Source organism: Meleagris gallopavo, chromosome 30 (genome assembly GCF_000146605.3).
Source record: "Meleagris gallopavo isolate NT-WF06-2002-E0010 breed Aviagen turkey brand Nicholas breeding stock chromosome 30, Turkey_5.1, whole genome shotgun sequence".
NCBI lineage: Eukaryota > Metazoa > Chordata > Aves > Galliformes > Phasianidae > Meleagris > Meleagris gallopavo.
In genome coordinates, this window is record NC_015040.2 from 1,926,725 (window position 1) to 1,946,961 (window position 20,237).

Sequence of the window (20,237 nt, forward strand, 5' to 3'; positions counted from 1 at the left end):
CAGAAAAGTGCCTGGAAATGTCACCTGTCTTTATTGAGCATTCCACATCTGAGCTCCTCAACTTCATACCAATGCAGCCAACACAGCACCTTCAGGCCATGGTGCCACCATTCCGCCACGCTCAAGCTCTTGGTTTCCCCATCAGCAGCCCCAAGGCGTGGGGGAGTGATGGGGAAGAACCAGTGACCATCACCTGAGCACAGACCCCAGTGCGGGCAGGGAGGACGGCTCAGGCATTGTGAAAAGCTTTGGGTGCTGCCCTTCCCTGAGCATTCTCACACCAAAACAGAGCCACACGCAGCGGCGGTGCCTCTATGGGCCACAAAGAGATGTTCTGCTCAAAAGGAAAAAAAAAAAGGAAAAATAAAAAATAAAATTAAAAAAAAAAATAAATACCCAATAAACCCAAACGTCAAGGAGCCTTAGTGCTCGAGGACAAACTTCCCTCTCCCAATGCTGTTGTAGAAGCCTTTGGTGCCATCGGGCCCATGGGGCAGGCGCAGCACGCAGGACTTGGGCTTCATAGCCAGGGGGGTTCTGGGAGGGGATGTGGCATCCACAGAGGGGCTGTGGGCGGTGCTGCTGTGCCACGGGGCCCACGCGCTCCCCCAGCCCAAATCGGGGCCCTTGGGGGCGGCACTGAGGCTGAAACCCAGCTCTGCAGTGAGCGGAGGGAAGGCCACGCTGGCCAGGAGCGACCCAGCGAAGGTGCTGCTGAAGGAGCTGGGCTGGAAGCTGTGGCCGTGGGGCCAAGCGGGTGCCGAGAGGAGCTGTGGTGAGGCCACATCCGACTCCGAGGAGCTGCAGAACAGCGAATCCCCAACAGCACAGGGAAAGGCTTCGGCACGCGCCTCCACCAGCTCCTCCTGCTCAGCCTCGTTCCTCTTCTTGGATCCCTTCCCCGAGAGCCTCACCACACAGATGCCACGGGAGCAGGGCTGGCCCAGCTCTTCGCAGGCCCTGCGCGCGCTCTCCAGGCTCTCGTACTCCACCAGCGCACAGCAGTGGCTCAGCAGCTCAGGGAAACGCGTTGCGTATTTCCTCATGTCCGACGGCAGCTTACGGCCCGGCCGGAGGATGCGGATGGAGGCGATGGCTCCAAAGGGGCTGAACATCTGCGTGATGGTTTCAATGAAGTTCCTCTGGAGCGGCGGAGGCGGGCCCGGCTCCGGGGGCAACGGGTCCCAGGCCAGCAGGAGTTTGGTGGGAGGGACGTTGAGGATCGAGTCGGGGATGGGGATGCGACGGCGCACTTTGGTGCCCTCCTGGTTGACTTCCAGCAGCTCGGAGAAGCGAAGGGCATAGAGTGTGAGGCGCCAGTCACGGGTGAGGTATTTCACCTACGGGGAGAGGGACGCTGAGCCCGGAGCCATCGAGCAGGCACAGCCTCACCTCAAGGCAGTCATGGGATCATTGAGTTGGAAGGGACCTTTGAAGGCCATCTGGTTCAACTCATTGTAATGAGCCAACTTGATCAAGGCTCCCATCCCTCCTTAGGGCCCTCCAGCTCCATCAGGAGCATTGCTGCCTCACCTCGGTGCTCTCCAAGGGATGTAGTGCCCACCACCTCACTGGTCTTCCATCCTGGGGATCAGTTTTGTGACCCTCCACTGGATGCTCCAACAGCAGCACAATGTTCCCCTGAACTCCATCATCAGGGTCTGCAGGAGGAGGCCCCTAAAGGCCATGGAGATGGCCATGGATGGCACAGAGCTGCGTGGTGCATTGACACTCCTGAGGGGTGAGATGACATCCAGAGAGACCTGGACAGGCTGAGCAGCGGGCCCAGGGAAACCTCATGAGGGTCAACGAAGCCAAATGCAAGATTTTCAACTCCCACACTGTTAGTACAAGGTGGGGGACAAAAGGATGGAGCTGTTGGGATGTGTCCAGGGGAGGGTCACAAAAATGATCCAAGGGTGGAAGAGCAGACAGGTGGGTGGGTGCCCCATCCCTGGAGATATTCAAGGTCAGAGGATGGGGCTCTGAGCACCTGGCAGAGCTGTGGGTGCAGACAGGTGGGTGGGTGCCCCATCCCTGGGGATATTCAAGATCAGAGGATGGGGCTCTGAGCACCTGGCAGAGCCGTGGGCGTCCCTGCTCACGTAGGAGAGTGGAACCAGACGGCCTTTAAGAGTCTCTTCCAACTCAAACCATTCTGTGACTCTGACCCACATCTCCCCACACAACCCTCCCTTCCCTGCTTCACCCACCCAACAGAAGCCCCCTCCTGCCCACCAGGCACCAAATCCTCCCACCTTCTTGAAGGATGTCAGCAGCTTGATGCTGACAAAACCCAACTTGTTCTTCTGGACGTGCTTCAGGAGGAAGGCATCCTTGGCCAGGTTCTCATCAGAGAGGTAGAACTCCACCTGAGACACAATCCTGCGGATCAGCTGCGGGTCAGGGATGGAGTAGTTGCAGTCGAACAGTTCTGAACCCACAGCATCACTCGTATCACAGAAACTCCTGGGAGAGCAGCAGGGACACGGGAATGAGTCGGCAGCCTTCGGATATGCAGGGCTGCCCAGCCCCAGTAGCAGCGGGGTGGGGGGCAGAGATGCCATGAGCCCCAGGTCCGTTGGTGTGACCTGGCTACAGGGGCTCAGAGATGGGCACAAAGCAGGACAAGTGCTCAGCCCCACGTACACCCACACAGCCACGTACCTACTGGAGCTCCTGAAGAAGCTGTCTTGGCTGAGCAAGCAGCTCTGCGACGGGAGGTGCAGCCCAGGGAAGGAATTTCTTTGGGCAGACAGTGGGGTGCTGCAGCTGGGCTGGGAACCGAGCCCCAGGGCCACCATGGAGCTATGCGATGCCATGATCCTTCATCTGGGACATCATGACATCAAGGGCTGTGCTGGGAGGCTCCAGGAGCCCCATAGCAGAGCCCATCTCCCAGCAGCAACCCCAGAATAGGGATGGGAGAGCAGAGGCTGCGCCCTTACCTGCGTGGCAGCACTGGGAAGTGTGGGAAATCCTGACACTACATCCTAGAGCTGCAGGGAGCAGAGCCCAACCTTCCCACCTCTAAACTAAGGCTCCTGAAAGTAAGGGGGAAAAGAAAAAGGGAGAAAAAGCCTTAGGGGCTCTCAGGCTGCTGGTTTATAAGAGCTCAGAAGGGGCCCAAGGCTGAGCCCTGCCCCAAGCCCCACCAGCTCCACCTGGAGCGTATCAGTGGGTTAAGCAGCCCCAGCTGAGCCCTGGCTGCAGGATGTTGCTGCCAGGGCCATTTCTGCCTCAGTTTCCCTGCCTTGCGCAGGGGCAGTGACAATCACATCAGGAAGCTTTGGTGGCAGGCAGCATTCATCTCCTCGTGCTGCCAGGGTGACAGCAAAGCCCTTAATCCTGCATGCCCACATCCTGATGGGAGAAAACAAAAGAGCCCTAAAGAAAGGGGAAAAGAGGCAGGCACCCCCCGAGGGGGGGACACTGCGGGGCAGACGGCCCACGGCCCGAATAAGGGACGGGAGGAGATCGGGGATGAAATATCCCTATGGCTGAAGCCCTTGGTGGGACAAAAGATGACCTTCAGCCCATGGGGTTCAGCTGATGCACCCTGTGGCAATGGGATGGGCTCTCGGAGAAGCCAGGGCGAATGCCCAGACTTTGCCTCACTGCCAGCCCAAAGCCTGCCCTTCTGCCATGAGTCACGGGGAGCAGCAATGCCAAACCACCTCTGGGTTGTCCCACTCGCTGGGGTTCCCTGTGGCCGCTTTGTCTGGTGCCCACCCCCCCAGGACAGATTTGCATCTCCCCCCAGCCCTGCAAAGCTGCAGCAGCAGTCTGCCACCTCCTCTCAACGATTAAAGAAGAAATGGGACCACAACAACTATTGTGCAGGCCTGAGCATTTGATATACATTTATTGCTATTCGGGTTTAGCTGGGAATTTTGTGCATATGGATTTGAGGGGGTGATCCAGACTCCTCTTATGGTGCTGCACAGCTCCAGAGCATCTCAGCTGGCCGTGGGGAGCAGGAGGTGGTTGGCTCTGGTCCAATGCAGCACTGAAGTTAGCATCACACTCTGTGGGAGCAGGGGAATTTAAGACTTGGTTGCTCGGTTGTTTTTTGACCATCATCTCTTATTAGCAGGATGTGAGGGGCAGACACTGACCCAGGGAGTAATCATAGTCATTATTTACAGATAAATCCAGCTTTCTCATTTGTCTCTTCCTACTGTGATACGAGACATTTACAGACAGACATCACCCTGACAGACACCAGCACGGAACAGTAAGAGGGAAAGATGTACACTGTACACGCTTTCTTTTTACTTTCCATTTCTTTTAAAGTGTCACAGCTACCTTAGTACCACACTCTGAATGAGTAAATATTATATTTGGATAGAATATACTCTGATATGCAAATGTACACGAGGCCCCTGGAAAAGCTCACATCAAACATACCATATAAAACATCATTAGAAATAATTATAATAAAAGCTATTTATGACACAGCCTTTATTCACAGAAAGATTTGCCTTGGGGTTTGCTTTTTGCAGTTGGCTTGACAACAGACCCCCCACTGCCTGCAGCCGTGCAGAGCTGCCTTGGCTCAGCCCCACAGTGATGGCACAGCAGGGAAATGTCCCTGCAGTGCTGAGCGTGATGCCAGCCACGGCCACAGGGAGCCCCTCCCTGCTGCAGGGCCAGGGTTGGAGCTGGAGTGGAGCGCCACAGAAGCAGGTCTGCCAGCCTGTCCTAAGGCACTGCGGTCGCACACCCTCCCCCATGCTCTGGATACACCCTGTGTAGGGCCACGGTGGTATTTTAGCAGGACATCAAGCTAGAATTCTACAGAACCTGCTGAGAACCCAGGGTGTGAGATCATGCCCTCTGTGTGGGTACCCTGGAGAGGATGGGAACATCCCACCCCGCAGACATGGGCATCAGAGCCAGCTTGGTGTCCAGCTGTTGCGTCCTCGGAGTCCTTTGGTATCTTGGGTTGGTTTGACAGCATCCCAGGATCGCTCGCAGATGGAACACGTGGCTGGCAGGACGTGAGCGCAGCAGGGAGGGCTCATCCCAAATCCCAGGGCACGTATGTGTGCCACCTGGGGGGACCGGCTCGGAGCACAGCCCCGGACAGGTTCAAGAAGTGCACGGTACCACACGCCCAGCACAAATGATTTGGCAAAGTCAGAGCCAGGACAGTGCGTCTTAAAAGGCTGTAGGAGAAGGGTCAGGCATTTTTCCTTCCTCTTGGGCACTGATTGGTTCAAGTTTATATCACAGTGAAGTCTGAGAAGTGGGGAAAAAATCCAAATTACCTTCCCTGAAAGAGAAAGCCTCATTTGCCCCATTGTTCAGTGGGGCACAGCCTCTCCTGCCAGGCACAGTCAGTCCAAAGATGCTTCAACCTCTCTTTAGCAGACTTTGTCCTTCACCCTCTTCTCAGCTGCTGGCAGAGAGCTGGGTGCAGGCAGAGCCTCCTTCTGCCCCCCATCCGGGCTCACCACCCGCAGCCCCTCCTCAAACAGCAGTAAACAGAGAGAGAAACTAAGAGGCACTAATAGCACAGACGTGGGGAGACTCAGGCTCGAGGCTGCCAAACCTGGCTCCAGATGTCTCCATCCAGCTGGAGAACGGCCACATCCCCGTCAGATCTCCTGCAGTGAGTGCCCGGTGTCGCTGCGCTCTCGCTTCACCAGCGGCTCCCCCACGCTCCGGGAATCCGTGTCCACTTCGCTGCCCAGGTCACTGATGTGGTCTGCAAAGGGAAAGGCTCAGCATCAGGCTGGTCCTGGGGATAAGAGGTCCTTTTCTCCAACAGAGTGAAACGGAAAGGCCGGCACGAGGTTCTCCCACCCGCAGTGATTCAATCCCGGCCCCACAGAGCTTTCATACCTTTGTCCAGCAGTGTTGGGGACATGGATGTGAGGTCACCAAACTGAAAGAGAAAGGAGGCTTGAGGTGAGTGAGGATTGTGGAGAGCCAAAGCATCACACCTGCAAGCCAGCATCTGTCTCCAAGTAATTCCAACAAGCAATTGGGTGAAGCCACGAGCACCAGCAGTGCCAGTGGTAAAAAGCAGAACACAAAACTGACTACACATTTGGTGGAAAAGTTTATCACTTCCATCTAAACCTCTGCAAAAATACAAAACACAAAAACCCAGGGTAGGATCAAGCTCTGGAAAAGGGCAAGAGAAGATGTTCTGTCTCTTAAGTGCTGCCACAGACTCCTGGCCAGGGTGCTGCCTCTTCTCCAGACAGTGGAGAAGGACAGCAGAGAAGGTGCGTTTTCTCCAGCCTTCTGCCTCTGTCAGGCAGCACAGACATGCTTTCACCCCTGCTGGGCTCTACCAACATTCCACCTCTGCACACTGTGCAAAACCCTTTTGTTCAGGTCAGGAAAGTGCTTTGGCTTTCAAGGCCACAGTGCCAAGCGTAACCAGTGAGCTGGTGACAACTTTTGTTCTGGAGATGTACTGTCTCCATCTGTGACAGGGTCTGAAACTCTGAAAAACTATAATCATAATTCTGAAAGGTCATAGAAAGTTGGGCAGCAGCAAGAATTGAAGACAGCAGGAGTTATAAAGTGAGCAATGGGAATAGATGGACACAATTCATTGTCTTTCGCTGGGAAGAATCAGCCTCCTCCTGGAGAAAAGAAATATTGCAAGAGTGTAATAAAGGAAAAGCAAAACCTAAAGGATGAAGGCCTCCCACAGCTAGGTTTTGCTGGAAGGTCCTCTCTGTCTTTCATGTTCTTCTAATATCAATAAATATAGAGGTTTCAGGGAATAGTGTGCATTCACAACACTGCTGTCATGAGGCAGCAGCATGGGTCTAATGGAGGGGAAGAGAAAGCAAAATGGATGTGATTGATTTGTCTGACTGCCCTACATGAGCTCCACGGAAGGAGGAAAATAGCATGGACTTCACGGAGCAAATAGCATCAGTTTTAATCTAACAGCAGTTTCTATATTGCTTTCACAGGTTGACTGGAACCTTTTAAATTTGGGCATGTCAGAATGAAATGTTGGAAGTGGCTTCAGCTGGGCAGGACAGGTCCTGTTTGCAAGCTGATTTGATGTCTGATTTGTAGTTAAAAAACCCACAAAACTGAAAAACAAACCTCTCATCATTTCTCCACAGAAAAAATGGAGAGGGTGGCTGACTGTGCAGACAGCTCTGGGGTTTGCAGGAGTGATGTGCACAGAACCACTGGAAATTGCAGGAAAAACTTCTGGAGATTTTGGTTTTGGCTTAGTTTTTGTATTGGGTGGGGCTATGGCAGGAATACCAAAATCAGATTATGGAGAGAAGTTAGTAGGTCTATTTCCTTCCTCCTCCAGGATTCTGAAGCCCAGCTGATGCCCAACTGCCCCAAAACGATCAGCCCAGGTATTAGTGAGACAGGAGGGAAGATGCTCAGGTAGCTGGATCCTTGTGCCAGGCACTCAAGTCAGTAAACTTCTCAACAAAGATGGTTGTAAAACATGCTCATTGCAGAGTGCTGCTTGTGAACTAACAGTGCTCCTTTACATGCTGCTTGGTTTGGGCTTGTTTCTAGGGGAATAAACAATTCTCACCTCTCCCATTACAGCGATTGGTGTCTCCCCTGTTGCCTGGGCAACACGATGCTCTACCAGATAAAACATGTATTCATCATACAGCAGGCGAATCAGGTGGAAGGAACCAAAGCTGGCAGCGCTGCGCAAGGTGAGGTCACGGATCACCATGGAGCTGGAGAATGGCCAGAAAGAAAACAGTTAGGATGTGTTTTACACTTGCATCGTGGCTGATGTGAATTCTTGATCCTAAGGCTACTGTGAGTGCTTTGTTTCTAACTCCAACCAAAGAGTGTCCAAGAACTTTAAGAAATGAGTTGGTGGGGCATCCTATCTCCATCCCAAAAGGATACAGGTGGGAACACTCTTTTGCACAAGGGCAGAACAGTCAGCCAGAGCTGCATGTGTGTAAAGGTGTAAAGAAGTTGGCTTTGCCTTTTCAAGGAGTTATTTACATGCCCTGAGCCAGATACAGAGCTATTACCAAAATGAGAAGAAAACATACCTATAGAAAGACCATTTCAACAGGAACTGCCTAGCTGCCTTGGGGAAGCTGGGACTGCCCTCGTGATGCTTCAGGACTTGAGTAACAACATTATCCAGCCAACTGGCCCACTGGTCCAGGGAGCTCTGCTGCTGCAGTGTGAGCTTGAAATCCTGCTCCAGCTTTTGCACCATGCCTTCCTCACACTGGCACACCCACGAAGCTTGCTCCTGCTCAGGAGGAAGGGCTGACAGTCACTCACACAAAGCCTGCTAGTTCAGTTTTTGATGTACCCCAGCCCAGGAATTCAACCTCATTTCTAGTAGGCAAGGTCTCCAAACCAGCTCTGAATCACACCTCTTTTGATCTCTCCTGACCACAGTACAATATTACTATTAGAACAAAATCTCTATTGCTAGTAGTACTTCTCATGTTCATGAGAGCCTTCTCCACTATTCACAATGAGATGACAGATATACCTTGAAAAATAACACCAAAACCTCACATTAAATAGTTCACTTAATCACTTTTTAATACTGGAAATAACATGCTGGTTACCAGCAGACAGTCTCACTAGACAGTTCCAGTTCTAGACAATATGGCCCAGGAAAAGATACAGAAAGTTACCTGCACGTTGGCAAAGTCAACCCGATTGAGATCGCTGAGCATCTGGTTTATCTGGGAAGTGTTCTGCAGCACAGCACGAGCAGCCTGAGCCAGGTGGTTCAGGGATGTGTATCTCCGCAACGTCTGTGCAAAGGCACTCACTACTCCAACCTGCAGCAGAGCAGAGCACGCAGGGGACTGAGACCAGGGCGCAGCGGGGCTCAGGGGTTAACTCCTCTCAGTGCTGAGCTCAAGAATGCAGCATACATTAGCTGGGGTAACCTGCATGGTTCCTCTCAAGCTGCTGCCTAATGTGCACTCAAGCACTTTTGCAGCATCTACTGAGCGTATCTCGAACTGGGAGCAAGCTTCACAAATCCATGGTGTTAGGAGAAAGACAGTAGGAGCCTTATATTCAGCCTCTGTGGTGTCATTCAGCTTCTGAAGTGTCCTGCACTTTCCATTCAGGCAAGGGAATGGCTCAACAGGCAGAGCATTATCAGCTCAAATGAACTGCCTGATCTTGCCCTGCTCCTTGCTGATTCTGGTTCAGAATTATTCTTTATGCTGTGTTAGTCTGGAGTACACATAGCCAAACTCCAGCAGTGATTTCCAGTCACCGTGGAAAATGACAACACACACACCCTGTTCACTATCATGCTTTCTCTACTTACCTTTGTCTGGACAATCTGGGGGGGGAATTCACTCATTGCGTTCATCAGCCACCCTTCCAAACTCTTGGCAAAATTACGAATCGCCTGTGTAAGTGTGCCTGCAAAGAAAGCTGCAGAGTTAGAAAGGCTGTTCCACATTGTCTTTACACACCACCTTTCTGAATCAGAACTGCTGTGGAAGGCACAGCCACTGATTTGGTAGTTGTGGTCTCAGTTCAGCATCTTGGGTCAGCTAGGTCCCAAAATGCACTCAAACAGCTCCTTAACTTATTTGTGACCCATTTTAGCTTTCTCTAATTGCTGAGACAGACTGACAGAAGCGGATCACTGGGACCAGGTTTTTACAGCACTGCTCAGCCCAGTTTGTGGCTAAGTTGTAGCCCTGGGAGGCTGACAGATGCATCAAAGTAAGGAGCCAAATCAGAGTGAAAACCCCCCACATCCCATCACTAATCTCCCAAGTGAAAGTTAACCCTATTTTTCCAGGAGGTGCAGGAGGGGACAGCATGGTCCTGTGTGAACAAAGATACGGTCTCCAAGGAAACATCTCACAAGGACTTGGCACGCTTACAACAGCTTGTGCATTAAGCCTTTGCTTTTACCTTGACTTATAGCCAAAGTCAGGAGACGTGATACGAAATGGAGCCTGTTTTAAAAGACCTGGGAATTCCAAGGGCCACAAAGTTATGCCTACAGAGAACAATGCTGTGGAAGGAAAATTGTCCTTGCCCAAAATATTAGCCTGTTTTACAATGGAAATCTTTGTGGCAAGTGGTAGCCAGACAGCGTGAGTCACAAAATGCAGTCCTCCAGACATTCGGTGACTCAGGAGCAGCCCAGCAAGGAGCTGGAGCAGGAGGCAGCACTGCCTGTGCCCTCCTGGTCTCACTGCAGATACTCACTGGGCACCGGTCGCAGCACATCGGGGATGAGAATCTCCACCAGGGCCTGGTACAGGATGTGGTCACAGCTTCTCATCCACTTGAGGATGGGTTCGTATTTACACAGAGTGATCAGCTTGTCTTTTGGGAGGGTCCCTTCATGTTCTTCTTCACTGCAGGAAAAGGGAAGCAGCATTAGCAGCTGATTTTCCAGGCGTTTCACACTTCATCTGGATTTCTAATTTCACTTTTCAGCAGAAAAAGCAATTCACATTTCTTTCAAAAGGAAATCTCTGATCATTTGTACCAATCTCTGACTCTGCAAGCACCTCTCCATCATGGGATCAGAGCTCTGACTGTGGTTTCACCTCAAGCCTGCATTTCCTGTGCTTGGCCTCCTTTTGCTTTCTCTACCTTCAGCCTCCCTTCACACACACTCATGTTCATGTGTACCTAGGAATCGTCCTACAACACAGCACAGCTGGCTCCTCCTTCCAGCTCTAGCTGTTCCCAAATCCTTCACACCTTTATCCTCTCCCCTATGACAAATATTTGCAGCAAATGTTGTTTGAGCAAGTTAGCCAGTGCTGATGGACACTGCGGTCAGTTTTGAGGTGTCTGGCACCTTTAAATGCTACAAAATTTTCATACGCAGAAAGATTTGATGAGAACAAATTGTCTCCAGCTGAATGAGGTCCATGAGCCTGCATTCACTTCACTTTATAGATGCACGGAAACTTTTTTTTGCATGATTAAGGCATAAGATATTTGTTTAAACAGCAGGCAGAGAAAACTGAAGCCTCACTGCACTGCCAGAGTTGCAAGTCAGAGCTATTAAGACGCTGCACTGGGAACTTACAGGGAACTTTCCCCATGCATTACATCAAAATCATTAAAGCCAAGCCTTTGATGGACTATAAAGAGGTCCTTATACCCTCTGCCTGAGAGGTTTTATCCACGGGCGTAGTCCTAGAACACTCACATGGAAAAAACCAGCTGTCAACTACCTACACTTTCTGTTGAGTTGAACCAGATTCTTCATTTTATCACATTTTCAAACAGTTTGGCACGTGGATAACACTTTGTTTTTATATCCATACTTACAAAAGAGGGGCTAGAGTGCTACCTATCCTGATTAATAGCTGTGCTGTGCAGAGGTATGGGAGCACACTGCCCTACCAAGGTGTGCCAGTTTAGGCAGAGCTCTGTGCAGATGCTGCCCTGAGTCTGCTCTGACCTAGCTCAGCTCTCTGCTCTGCTGCCAATGCCTTGTAGATGTCCCCTGAAGTAAAAGATTCTGAAACCATCAAAGAGCTACAGTGTTTCTCTGCTGCAAAATATTCACTGGATAACATCTGCTGAGGGCAAAAGGGCTGTACTCTAGGGATTATTATGGGATATTTCCTTATTACCCAAACTTTTATCGTTTTTCTTCCGAATATAAAACATCAGTATCTGAAGTCCTCATGTAATTACTGTGAGTGAACAACACAGACTTTCAATACACATCCTAATGAGAAACCATCACCTTTTCAATTCTCTCTATTTTCACTTATTTCCCTCATACTGTCTCTTGGCAGCAGACTACCAGTGCATAAAGGAAGAAGAACAGGCAATAACGAGCCAGACAGGAGCACAAAGCCAGGATCAGAGCAGCTCAGTTTGTCATTATCTTCCTCAAGACATGAGGCACATACAGACTTGGTCAGGCACCCAAATAAGTGAGCCACTCAAGGCGTCACCAAAACCTCAGTGTTGGAGATGCTTTCAAAAGCAGCACCCCATTTGCATTCACCCAAATGCTCCCTGTATTTCAGATTAGGATACAGGAGGCATGCCAGGGGTGTACCTCATCAGAAGTAGGTATTTCCAAGTCCTACGAAGCACTCAAAATGTCTAGTGAAGCTGAAATCACTTCATGCATTTTTAAAAGACAGAACACATCAAGAAAAGGATCATTCAGAAATAATGAAAGCAGCACGGTGTACCTGGATGGCAGGGCAGCAGAGCCATCACTAGGTGGTGTTTTAGGACTCCAGAAGGACTGCCACAGTTTCTCAATATAATGAAACTGAAGGTTCATTACAACATCCAAAGTTGCCTAACAACAAAGAACACATCTCATTAGCTGCTCTGTTAGCATCTTGTACACAGTGTCAGCATGTATTTCAAGTGCTGACGTTTAGATTAAATAATTTACAGGAAAAACAACAAGAAGTGCATTGTTTTAATAATCGATGTAGTACAAAAGAGGTCACACCATGAAAAAAATAACCAAGTGCAACACTTGAGTTGCAATACCTAGTAAAACAAACACATCCTATTACAGTTTAGCTTTTCCTGAGGGCAGCATGAAAGAGGTGTACATGAATTATGTCCCATGTCGTTGAATTGATCCGTTAATCAATTAAAAATATTCAAAGTAATCACCTCGCAGTGTCTCCTGTAAAGAAGCTGAAGAGTTTTCACATCGTTCATGGTGACTCCTTCTTGTAAGAGGACGTTACCTAGATCGGGGGCTGGGAACTCGGGAAAGACGTGGGTTACATCTAGGGAAAAGAAGAAGGGGAAGTTGGTAAGAATTAGAAGCACTCAGTTATGCAGAATACAGACACATACAGGATGCTTCTGTCTCTGGTTGTTATCTTTCACATTTTAATTGGGGGTGAAACTGTTGAAATGAGGCTGATAAACGAGAACTTCCCTGATTCCTGCTGTTATAATGGGCGAAAAGTAAACAACTGCAGTCCATATGTCCAGCACGTAAAGGAGAATGTTTTCCTTCTCTTTGTAATAAAAGTAACAAGAATACATTGTCCTCGTGTAATGTGCTTCCCATTAGATTTTCTCCAAGGCCTGAAAAACATCCCTTTGTAATCTCGAAAGTACAACGGACAATGTAACTGGATATCAGGCATACCAGCAGTAATTGCATTTCAGAGAATGCCTGGAGCTGGGCTGGGATTTTGTATCTCTACAGGACATTATGGAAACACGTAGATCCATGACCAGTATAAGTAGAGAGCCTGTCTCATCAGGAGAGGCCCCACACTGCAGGCTGCGGTGTAGGGCAACAAACAGAATGGCTTCACTCTCCCTGTTCTACAAAGCTCTTCAGAATAGTGTGGCTTGGAGAGCTCTACTCTTCCATCCAACATGATTGAGTTAAAAGCATATCTAGGAATTGACAGAGCCAGTGGCACTAGGATGAAGTTTCCTGTGGGTACAGGAGCAACACAGCAAATGAGACATTCCAAGAGTGTACTAGAATATAGATTTCTTAGAAAAGAAGAAATCCAGAGCAGGCAGGGCTTGCTGGACAGGGCCTTCCTTCCTCTAAGGTGATCAGCCCAGATGTGCGACATCAAATCCACGAAAGCAGTCTGCTCACCTATGAACTGCTGATGGTGCTGACTTTGAGCAGCAACTGATTGCTCAGGGGTTGTGTGCAGGCTGCTGTTGGAACCGGCTTCTGCCACGCCATCCATTTTCTGAGCTGGTCTGTACCTAGGGTTAGAGAATGCCCTGGTGTTACACACGCATGAGCAAACATATCACATGCAACATGGCCATGCTGTGAGAGATATGGACTCCTACAAACTCATGATGCTGTAGAGCACTTAATTAAAAAGTTCCATCATACAATAAAAGAGGTTACGTCCAAAGCCAGCATTTGGAAGGCTGACTATTTCTATCACTTGCTAAAGGTGGCGAATGAGAATCTCCTTTGGGAAAGCACTACCCAGGAGAAGATTAAATGGGTTAAGAAATTTGCCCAAGGTGGACATAAAAAAAAAAGAAAATAGAGAAGCAGAACTGGTGTGGATGCCAGAGTGCAGACTCTGGAGGTGACTTTTGCATTTGCTTTCTTTTCAGGAGCAGAATTCATTTCTTCTGCTTCATTTCTTCTATACTGTAGCATGAGCCAGAAGTGTCAGCACTTCCAGGAGACAATCCCAAATTCCTCGGCACTCAAAACTGCTCAGACACAAGACTAACTACAGCACTTTAACTTGCATTGTTGCAAGTCCAAACAACCCAATAACCCAAACCCAAGAAACAAACCAATGCAAGCCCACAACCCCTTCCTGTGATCAGGTACAAATAGCTGCAGAGCTGAGGTCCTAAGCTATTGAGCCAGGGGATACAGTGAGGAGTGGTCTATTCTGCAGTAAGCTCTGTAGCACAGGCTGAACTCAAGCCACAGCAAACAGAACAGCGGATAAATGCAGCTTGACAAGCCAGAATTTCTCCTCAAGCCTTCTGCTGCTCAGACCAGGCAGAACCTGGCAGCCCCATTCTTGGGGAGGACCCCACAGCAGCTCTGGGGCACAGCAGTGGGTGCCACGGGGCTGGGAGCACCTACCTTTGCTTCTGGTGGATGGGTTGCTGCCTCATGGCCATGTACTGCGTGTCCTCCTGCAAGCGGTTCAGCGGAGACTCTGGCTTCAGCCGGATCCCATAGTAATGGTATTTGGAGTTTCCCCTGCAATTAGCAGCATTAAAATTGCTCAGTGCCAACTAGTCAATGGGAGCAACCTCACAGCCCTGCTATTTACTCTCAGGCTTGTTTTGACAATCCACTCCTTACAGTGCACATGTGTTTGTTGCCAACGCTGTCTGAACACTGACCTAATGAATGCCATCAGCTCCTATAAAATTCATGACCACACGTCACAAAGTTCAGTGACATCCACATGTGAAATCTGGCAAGGTTTGTTCCAAGCAGCCAACAGCGACGGGGGAGAACTGACAAGTGTTAAAGTAGAAAGCATTGTTAAACAATGACAGAGACCTCAAGGGACGCTTGGCACTTTGATTAGAGCTTAAGAATTTCCTTTTATATTGAAACTAAACTTTTATCTTCATCTAGAGTTGGATGAAAACAAGCACAACTGAATGGCCAGCTATGATAAGAAAGCCACCTCTCTGGTGTCTGCACTTTAACAGCAACAGTTAAGAGAATTTGATCTGCTTTTGGCCTTGGGAATTGCTCATTTTTGCAGTTTCGTAAGATCTGAAAGCTTTTCGCAAGAAAAAGAGGCTGAATTTCCTTCTCCTTTGTAGGTGCATAAAGCTGCTGTGACACTCCTCAGCAAGAGGCCTGTCCACCCATCACATTGGACAGATGTCTCCATTCAAGTTTTCCCACCAAACCAGGACTTTTCCTCTGCAGTGGGGTCTCCAATGTGCTCTCACTGCTTAAAGTTACAGCTTAGTGCTTCGTATGACAGTGTCTGAAGGCACTTTAAATCCAATGATGTCTCCCACAGAGAAATTTAAGAGTAGTATCAGTTGAAGAATTAAGCTGGTACCCAGAGAACTTTTTATCTTGTGGGAATTCTCTCTTTTCCATTTTTGGCTGCTTTTATTTAAATCTTTGTCACTGTAATGTAGGGTTTACACATGCTCAGGTGTGAAGCATGCTCCAAGCAAACCTTAAGTGATTCTAAGTGCCTGCAAATTAAATAATAAATGCCTTGATAATGCAAATGAATGAATAAGGTGGTGGACAGCTATTTCCATATGTATGGAGGTGTACTGTAGCCTTTCAAGCTTGCACATCTTGAATATTAAGTTTATTACTTTTTTTGTTTCTGTCTTAATTACAAAGTTTTCAAGGTTAACCGAAACCTTTTAGTGATGGAATTCAGAACATCACAGACTGAAAGAATACCTGGTGAATACTTAACATTTATATCACAGGAGATAGATATAAAAATAAGTTTAAGAACTGGACATCAGTTCCCTTATTACATCAATTTCCTTCTTTTTACAAAAGAATATAAGATCTATTAGATAATTTAAAACCTTAATAAATAATGACATGTCAACCAAGTAGCATTATCATACATTGAAATAAAATATTCTGACTTTTTTTTTAATTTCAGTCTTCCATGGTGAAAATAAATTCTGAAATATCAGAACACTGCCATCAATCAGAAATTCCATTTTCTGAGCCTTTCTATTTTCAAGTCCAATCATCTTTCGGGTCACAAAGCTGAAGGATTCTAGAGCAGCTGTTAAGAGTTTGAATTTTTCCTCCCTTGGTAGGATTAAAGAATTTTTCTCCTCTGAAGAAATGACTTCAGAGTTCTTACATTGGCACCCATCTTCAGAAATCCAAACTCTCCCCTGCTCCTTCTGCAACTGCTACCTCCCCATTCCAGCTGTGGAACGCTCCAGGCACATCTGGTTTTGTTCTACTCTGGAAGACCAAATATCCAAGCTTGTATTTTATTATAGAAAGTTATACAACCAGAGCAATCACTGCTTCTCCAGTGTATTCACTGCTTTTTTAAAATCAGAAGCTGAAGTAAAGTGCAATGTCAGCTGTCCAGGCCGTGCATATACCCTGGATGCTCCCCTGAAGGACACACATGCCATTACTGCAAGTATACTCCCTTAACTTTCACCTTTCTCGTTACACCATATGGGTCTGTGATATTTTAAAACAAATATCTGTTATGAAGATTCAGCCTTCTTCTTTGTGAATTTCAGAAATAAGGCATCTCCATATCTGCAGGGATGTCTGAACACCTTGTCTGTATCAGGGATTTGGGATCTGTTCCCACTGCTGATGGAGAACTTTCCTGGATCCAGAAGGAACTCTGCAGCAGAACAGCAGCAACGGTGATCAAGAGAAAACAATGGGCTGAAAAGCAGCCTGGGTTTAAATAAAATGTCCTTAGATTCCTTGAGAAACGGGCTTAGATTGAATTCAGGATGAGGTGCTGTCACCAGAAACCCAGAACATGTCTGAAATTAACATTCTCACCCTGCTGATTCCCGTTCAGAAAGAGCTTTGCCTCACAACACATGGAAATCAGTCCTGTGATTTAGCATAGCAATTTTTTTTCCTACAACATAATGTTTGGTTATACATCTCAGAAGAAAGACCCGTGCCTGCCAAGTTACCCTTGGTAGATTTTCTATGTGTGTGAGAGGAGTTGCAGATCCCACAAGAACAGTGCAATGCTCTTTTTTTCTGCAAAACATGAGGCCACATGCTTTGTTCTTGAGAACAAACTACAGCCCCTGAAATTAGTGGCTATACAAAAGTAATTAATTAATTTTTAATTAATCCCTGATGCAAGGAGCTGTACAGCACCCACAGCCATGCACAGTGGTGGGGGAAGGCGAGATGCAGCTGAGCTTGGGAGCTGTCACTCTGCACTTTGATGGCCCAGCCAGCATCTATCTCTTGCTTGCCTGCACCTTGCCACTGAGTACACACTGAGAGCATCTCCAGCTCACCCACAGGACAGCGTGCCACAGAATCATGGCATGGCTTAGAATCATAGAATGGCCTGTGTTGAAAAGGCCCACAATTCTCATCCAGTTCCAACCCCCTGCTATGTGCAGGTCACCAACCAGCAGCCCAGGCTGCCCAGAGCCACATCCAGCCTGGCCTTGAATGCCTGCAGGGATGGGGCATCCACAGCCTCCTTGGGCAACCTGTTCCAGTGCCTCACCACCCTCAGAGTGAAAAACTTCCTCCGAATATCCAACCTAAACCTCCCCGTCTCAGTTTAGGTTGGAAGGGACTTTGAAAATCATCCAGTTCTGGGAAGCTTCTCCCCACCACCTCCAGCCCCAGCTCCCCCACCAACCTGGTTCCCAGGCGGCGAGTCCTCAGCCCCATGAACACCGACCGGATCAGTTTTCCAAAGGAAGCAGCGTTCACTGGGTCCAGCTTGTGCTCCTGGCAGTGCCTGAGGTAGTGGTTGTAGAGAGAACTCCGGGGCAGGCTCACACCTTCTGCTGTCTCGTAGTTGTCCAACAACCACTGGAGCTTTAGGCATGGAGACATAAATAAAGAACACGTGAAAGTCTAAAGAGGGCTGGAACGGGCTACAAAAACCAACGGCAGCGCTGCATGTCAGCAGCAGTATCTGACATTCAGAGTTCAAGAGAACTTAACACTGCGGGGTTAATTTCTATAGGTGATAATTATGCCAGCAACATTGTTGTAAGAGTAGAAGGATCCCCGGTCCAAAGCTAACAACGAAACAAAACCACCATCAGGTTTTGCTGATCCTGCCATCTCAGTGTCCATCTTGCATTTGGATAAATTCCTGTGGGACCAAGATAGAGCTGTCTGCCAACAATGAAGACATTAAAAACTGCCTTGGATGAATACATTTCAGAGAAGCAAAGACACTGCAAAGACTTTATTCATTTGAAGATTGGCATGTCTGCAGCTGTTCCCCTAACAATAAGTAGTTCACCACCCAATCTTGGAAATCTGAGGTGTTTTGCCTATTATTTTCCAAAACCTGTTGCTTGAACTTCTTCTGACATTTCTGTTGATTACAGTTTGCAATTAAATATAAATTATTTATATCCAGATGGTCCGAAAGGGTGAAAATGGCAGCACGGGATTTAAAACACAAAAAAAGTCAAAAATGTAATCTCCTTTAATTGGCTAAATGTCAAATTCAGTATCAGTAAACGTTGTGTTCTATCAAGGGAATTTTTGAAGGAACTCAATGTTCAAATGGATTAAAATCAATAGCTTTGGTGGGAGTCCTTTCACTGACACTGGGGCTATTTGGGATCAGTGCTCTCCCAACGAGTCTCTACATCCAGACCTCCTCACATACATCTATGTAAAGGTGGCACAGCTCCATCAGTGCAGCTGCATTTGCAGCTCATTAGTAGCAAAACAAAGTCAACTTCTGGAGGTTAAAATGTTCACCCCATTATCTCCTTACAACAACGAAGTCAAGAACATATTGTACTTAAGCACAACCTTAGAAACCAGTGGGATTCAGCCACGTGCATGGAAGTATAAGCTGGCCTATGCTTCAACCCTCCCCACTCATACTTCAATAACTGCCTTTTTTCTATCATTTTCCCTTGGTGAAACTTGAGGGTCCCAATTCACCACTACACTGCTTGAGTTTTATGTCAATAACTGTGAGAACACAACCTGCAGTGTGCAGTGACGTTTCTGACACCTCACTCAATTCAGTTTTCAGTTTCTGCATTTCCCACCCAACTCTGCTCTCATACAAACGCTTCTGAGCCACAAGCTATCAGCATCTACAGATATGATCACCCACATACTGAAATTTCAACTTCTGCTATGCCAAGGAAGCTGAATCCAACGAAGAAACATAATTAAAATGATTTCTGTTATTGGGTTTGACCCAACCTACCCAGACATTCGGATCATAGAATTATAGAACATCCTGAGTTGGAACGGACCCATAAGGATCTTCAAGTCCAGTGACCACCAGCAGCGGTGGGCTTTGGAGCAGGGCACAAAATGCCACAGCAGGAAGAAGAAAAACCTCCTGCTCAGCTCCCCAGCCTGTTTTTCAAGAGCCACGTGTCTGCCCCCTTCAAACCTCCCTCCACTCGTCACTGCTTTGCACAGCAAATGAACTTTCTGGAGTCCAGACCCTACAAACCTATGAGGCAGTGACTGCTGGTGGCCTCCCTGCCCCTGTCTGCAGCAGGAGATGTGGTGGGCAGCCCCCAAAAGGCCACTGCGACCCCAAGGCTGCGATCAACTCATCCCTTAGAGCTGCCCCTAACAAAAGCACTCCCCAGCACTCAGGACATGAAGAACCAGCAGCAGTTCTGCCTCTCATCAGTCCATACCTGTGCTTATTTTCACCCATCCCCTATATTTAAAAAAATAATGATTAATAAGTTCTGGGTTTTTTTGTTTTCTTTACCTTTTATTTATCCAATGGAAGATAATGACTATGGCCCTAAATCCAAGCCTTAAAAAGCAGTCATTTCAATCTGACCCTGGAGGTTTTCAATCTAATCCTACAACATCTCCTCCATCTTCCAACACTCTGCAGTGGTTTTTAACATTCCTTCAAACACTATGGAGTTTCACAAGATTAACTCCCACTGCTGAATTGGAATTTGATGCAGAATGCAACAAAAGAACTCAAAAAAGGAATGCTGACGATATAAATAATTTTCAAAGGATGATTTTTGCTCTTCCTGCATTACCAACAACGCACTGGGCACTTAAAATAAGAACATTAAAGATTCTCCCTGTTTGCATTCTCTATTCTGTTTACTTTTTGACACTGGGCTCTTGTGAC

At 48.0% G+C, this 20,237-nt stretch overlaps 2 protein-coding genes across 7 annotated transcripts in view; both read right to left on the minus strand.

Moving 5' to 3' along the window:
- Positions 1 to 392: 392 nt before the first annotated feature.
- On the minus strand, positions 393 to 3,123 carry LOC100544684 (la-related protein 6-like). The gene is made up of 4 exons (XM_003213193.3): positions 2,949 to 3,123; positions 2,668 to 2,832; positions 2,259 to 2,469; positions 393 to 1,340 (listed from the first exon to the last, which is right to left on the minus strand). The coding sequence occupies exons 2-4, from the start codon at positions 2,820 to 2,822 to the stop codon at positions 423 to 425; spliced, it is 1,284 nt and encodes a 427-aa protein (XP_003213241.2). The 5' UTR covers positions 2,823 to 2,832; positions 2,949 to 3,123; the 3' UTR covers positions 393 to 422.
- Positions 3,124 to 3,820: 697 nt separating this feature from the next.
- Positions 3,821 to 20,237, minus strand: part of RFX2 (regulatory factor X2) — a 33,583-nt gene continuing 17,166 nt past the window's right edge. For 4 of the 6 annotated variants that reach the window (XM_019610037.2, XM_031557124.1, XM_010724879.3 and 1 more), the window contains 12 exons: positions 17,778 to 17,959; positions 14,531 to 14,650; positions 13,556 to 13,671; positions 12,595 to 12,713; positions 12,153 to 12,265; positions 10,186 to 10,337; positions 9,284 to 9,381; positions 8,631 to 8,780; positions 8,025 to 8,233; positions 7,541 to 7,694; positions 5,851 to 5,893; positions 4,448 to 5,713 (listed from right to left, as the gene is read on the minus strand). In XM_019610037.2, coding sequence (XP_019465582.1) covers positions 5,604 to 5,713; positions 5,851 to 5,893; positions 7,541 to 7,694; positions 8,025 to 8,233; positions 8,631 to 8,780; positions 9,284 to 9,381; positions 10,186 to 10,337; positions 12,153 to 12,265; positions 12,595 to 12,713; positions 13,556 to 13,671; positions 14,531 to 14,650; positions 17,778 to 17,959 — 1,566 coding nt within the window. In that variant the 3' untranslated portion in view covers positions 4,448 to 5,603. Of the gene's footprint in view, positions 4,029 to 4,447; positions 5,714 to 5,850; positions 5,894 to 7,540; positions 7,695 to 8,024; positions 8,234 to 8,630; positions 8,781 to 9,283; positions 9,382 to 10,185; positions 10,338 to 12,152; positions 12,266 to 12,594; positions 12,714 to 13,555; positions 13,672 to 14,530; positions 14,651 to 17,777; positions 17,960 to 20,237 lie in introns of those variants that run through there. The other 2 variants (XM_031557123.1, XM_031557122.1) reach the window with 2 other exon arrangements.

Excerpts from the sequence above, each read along its gene's own strand:
- LOC100544684 (XM_003213193.3), bottom strand. The coding sequence starts at position 2,822 with ATGGCATCGCATAGCTCCATGGTGGCCCTGGGGCTCGGTTCCCAGCCC. Across the intron at positions 2,470-2,667 it reads TTCTTCAGGAGCTCCAGTAG|GAGTTTCTGTGATACGAGTG; the intron begins GTACGTGGCTGT and ends CTGCTCTCCCAG. Across the intron at positions 1,341-2,258 it reads TGCTGACATCCTTCAAGAAG|GTGAAATACCTCACCCGTGA; the intron begins GTGGGAGGATTT and ends CTCTCCCCGTAG.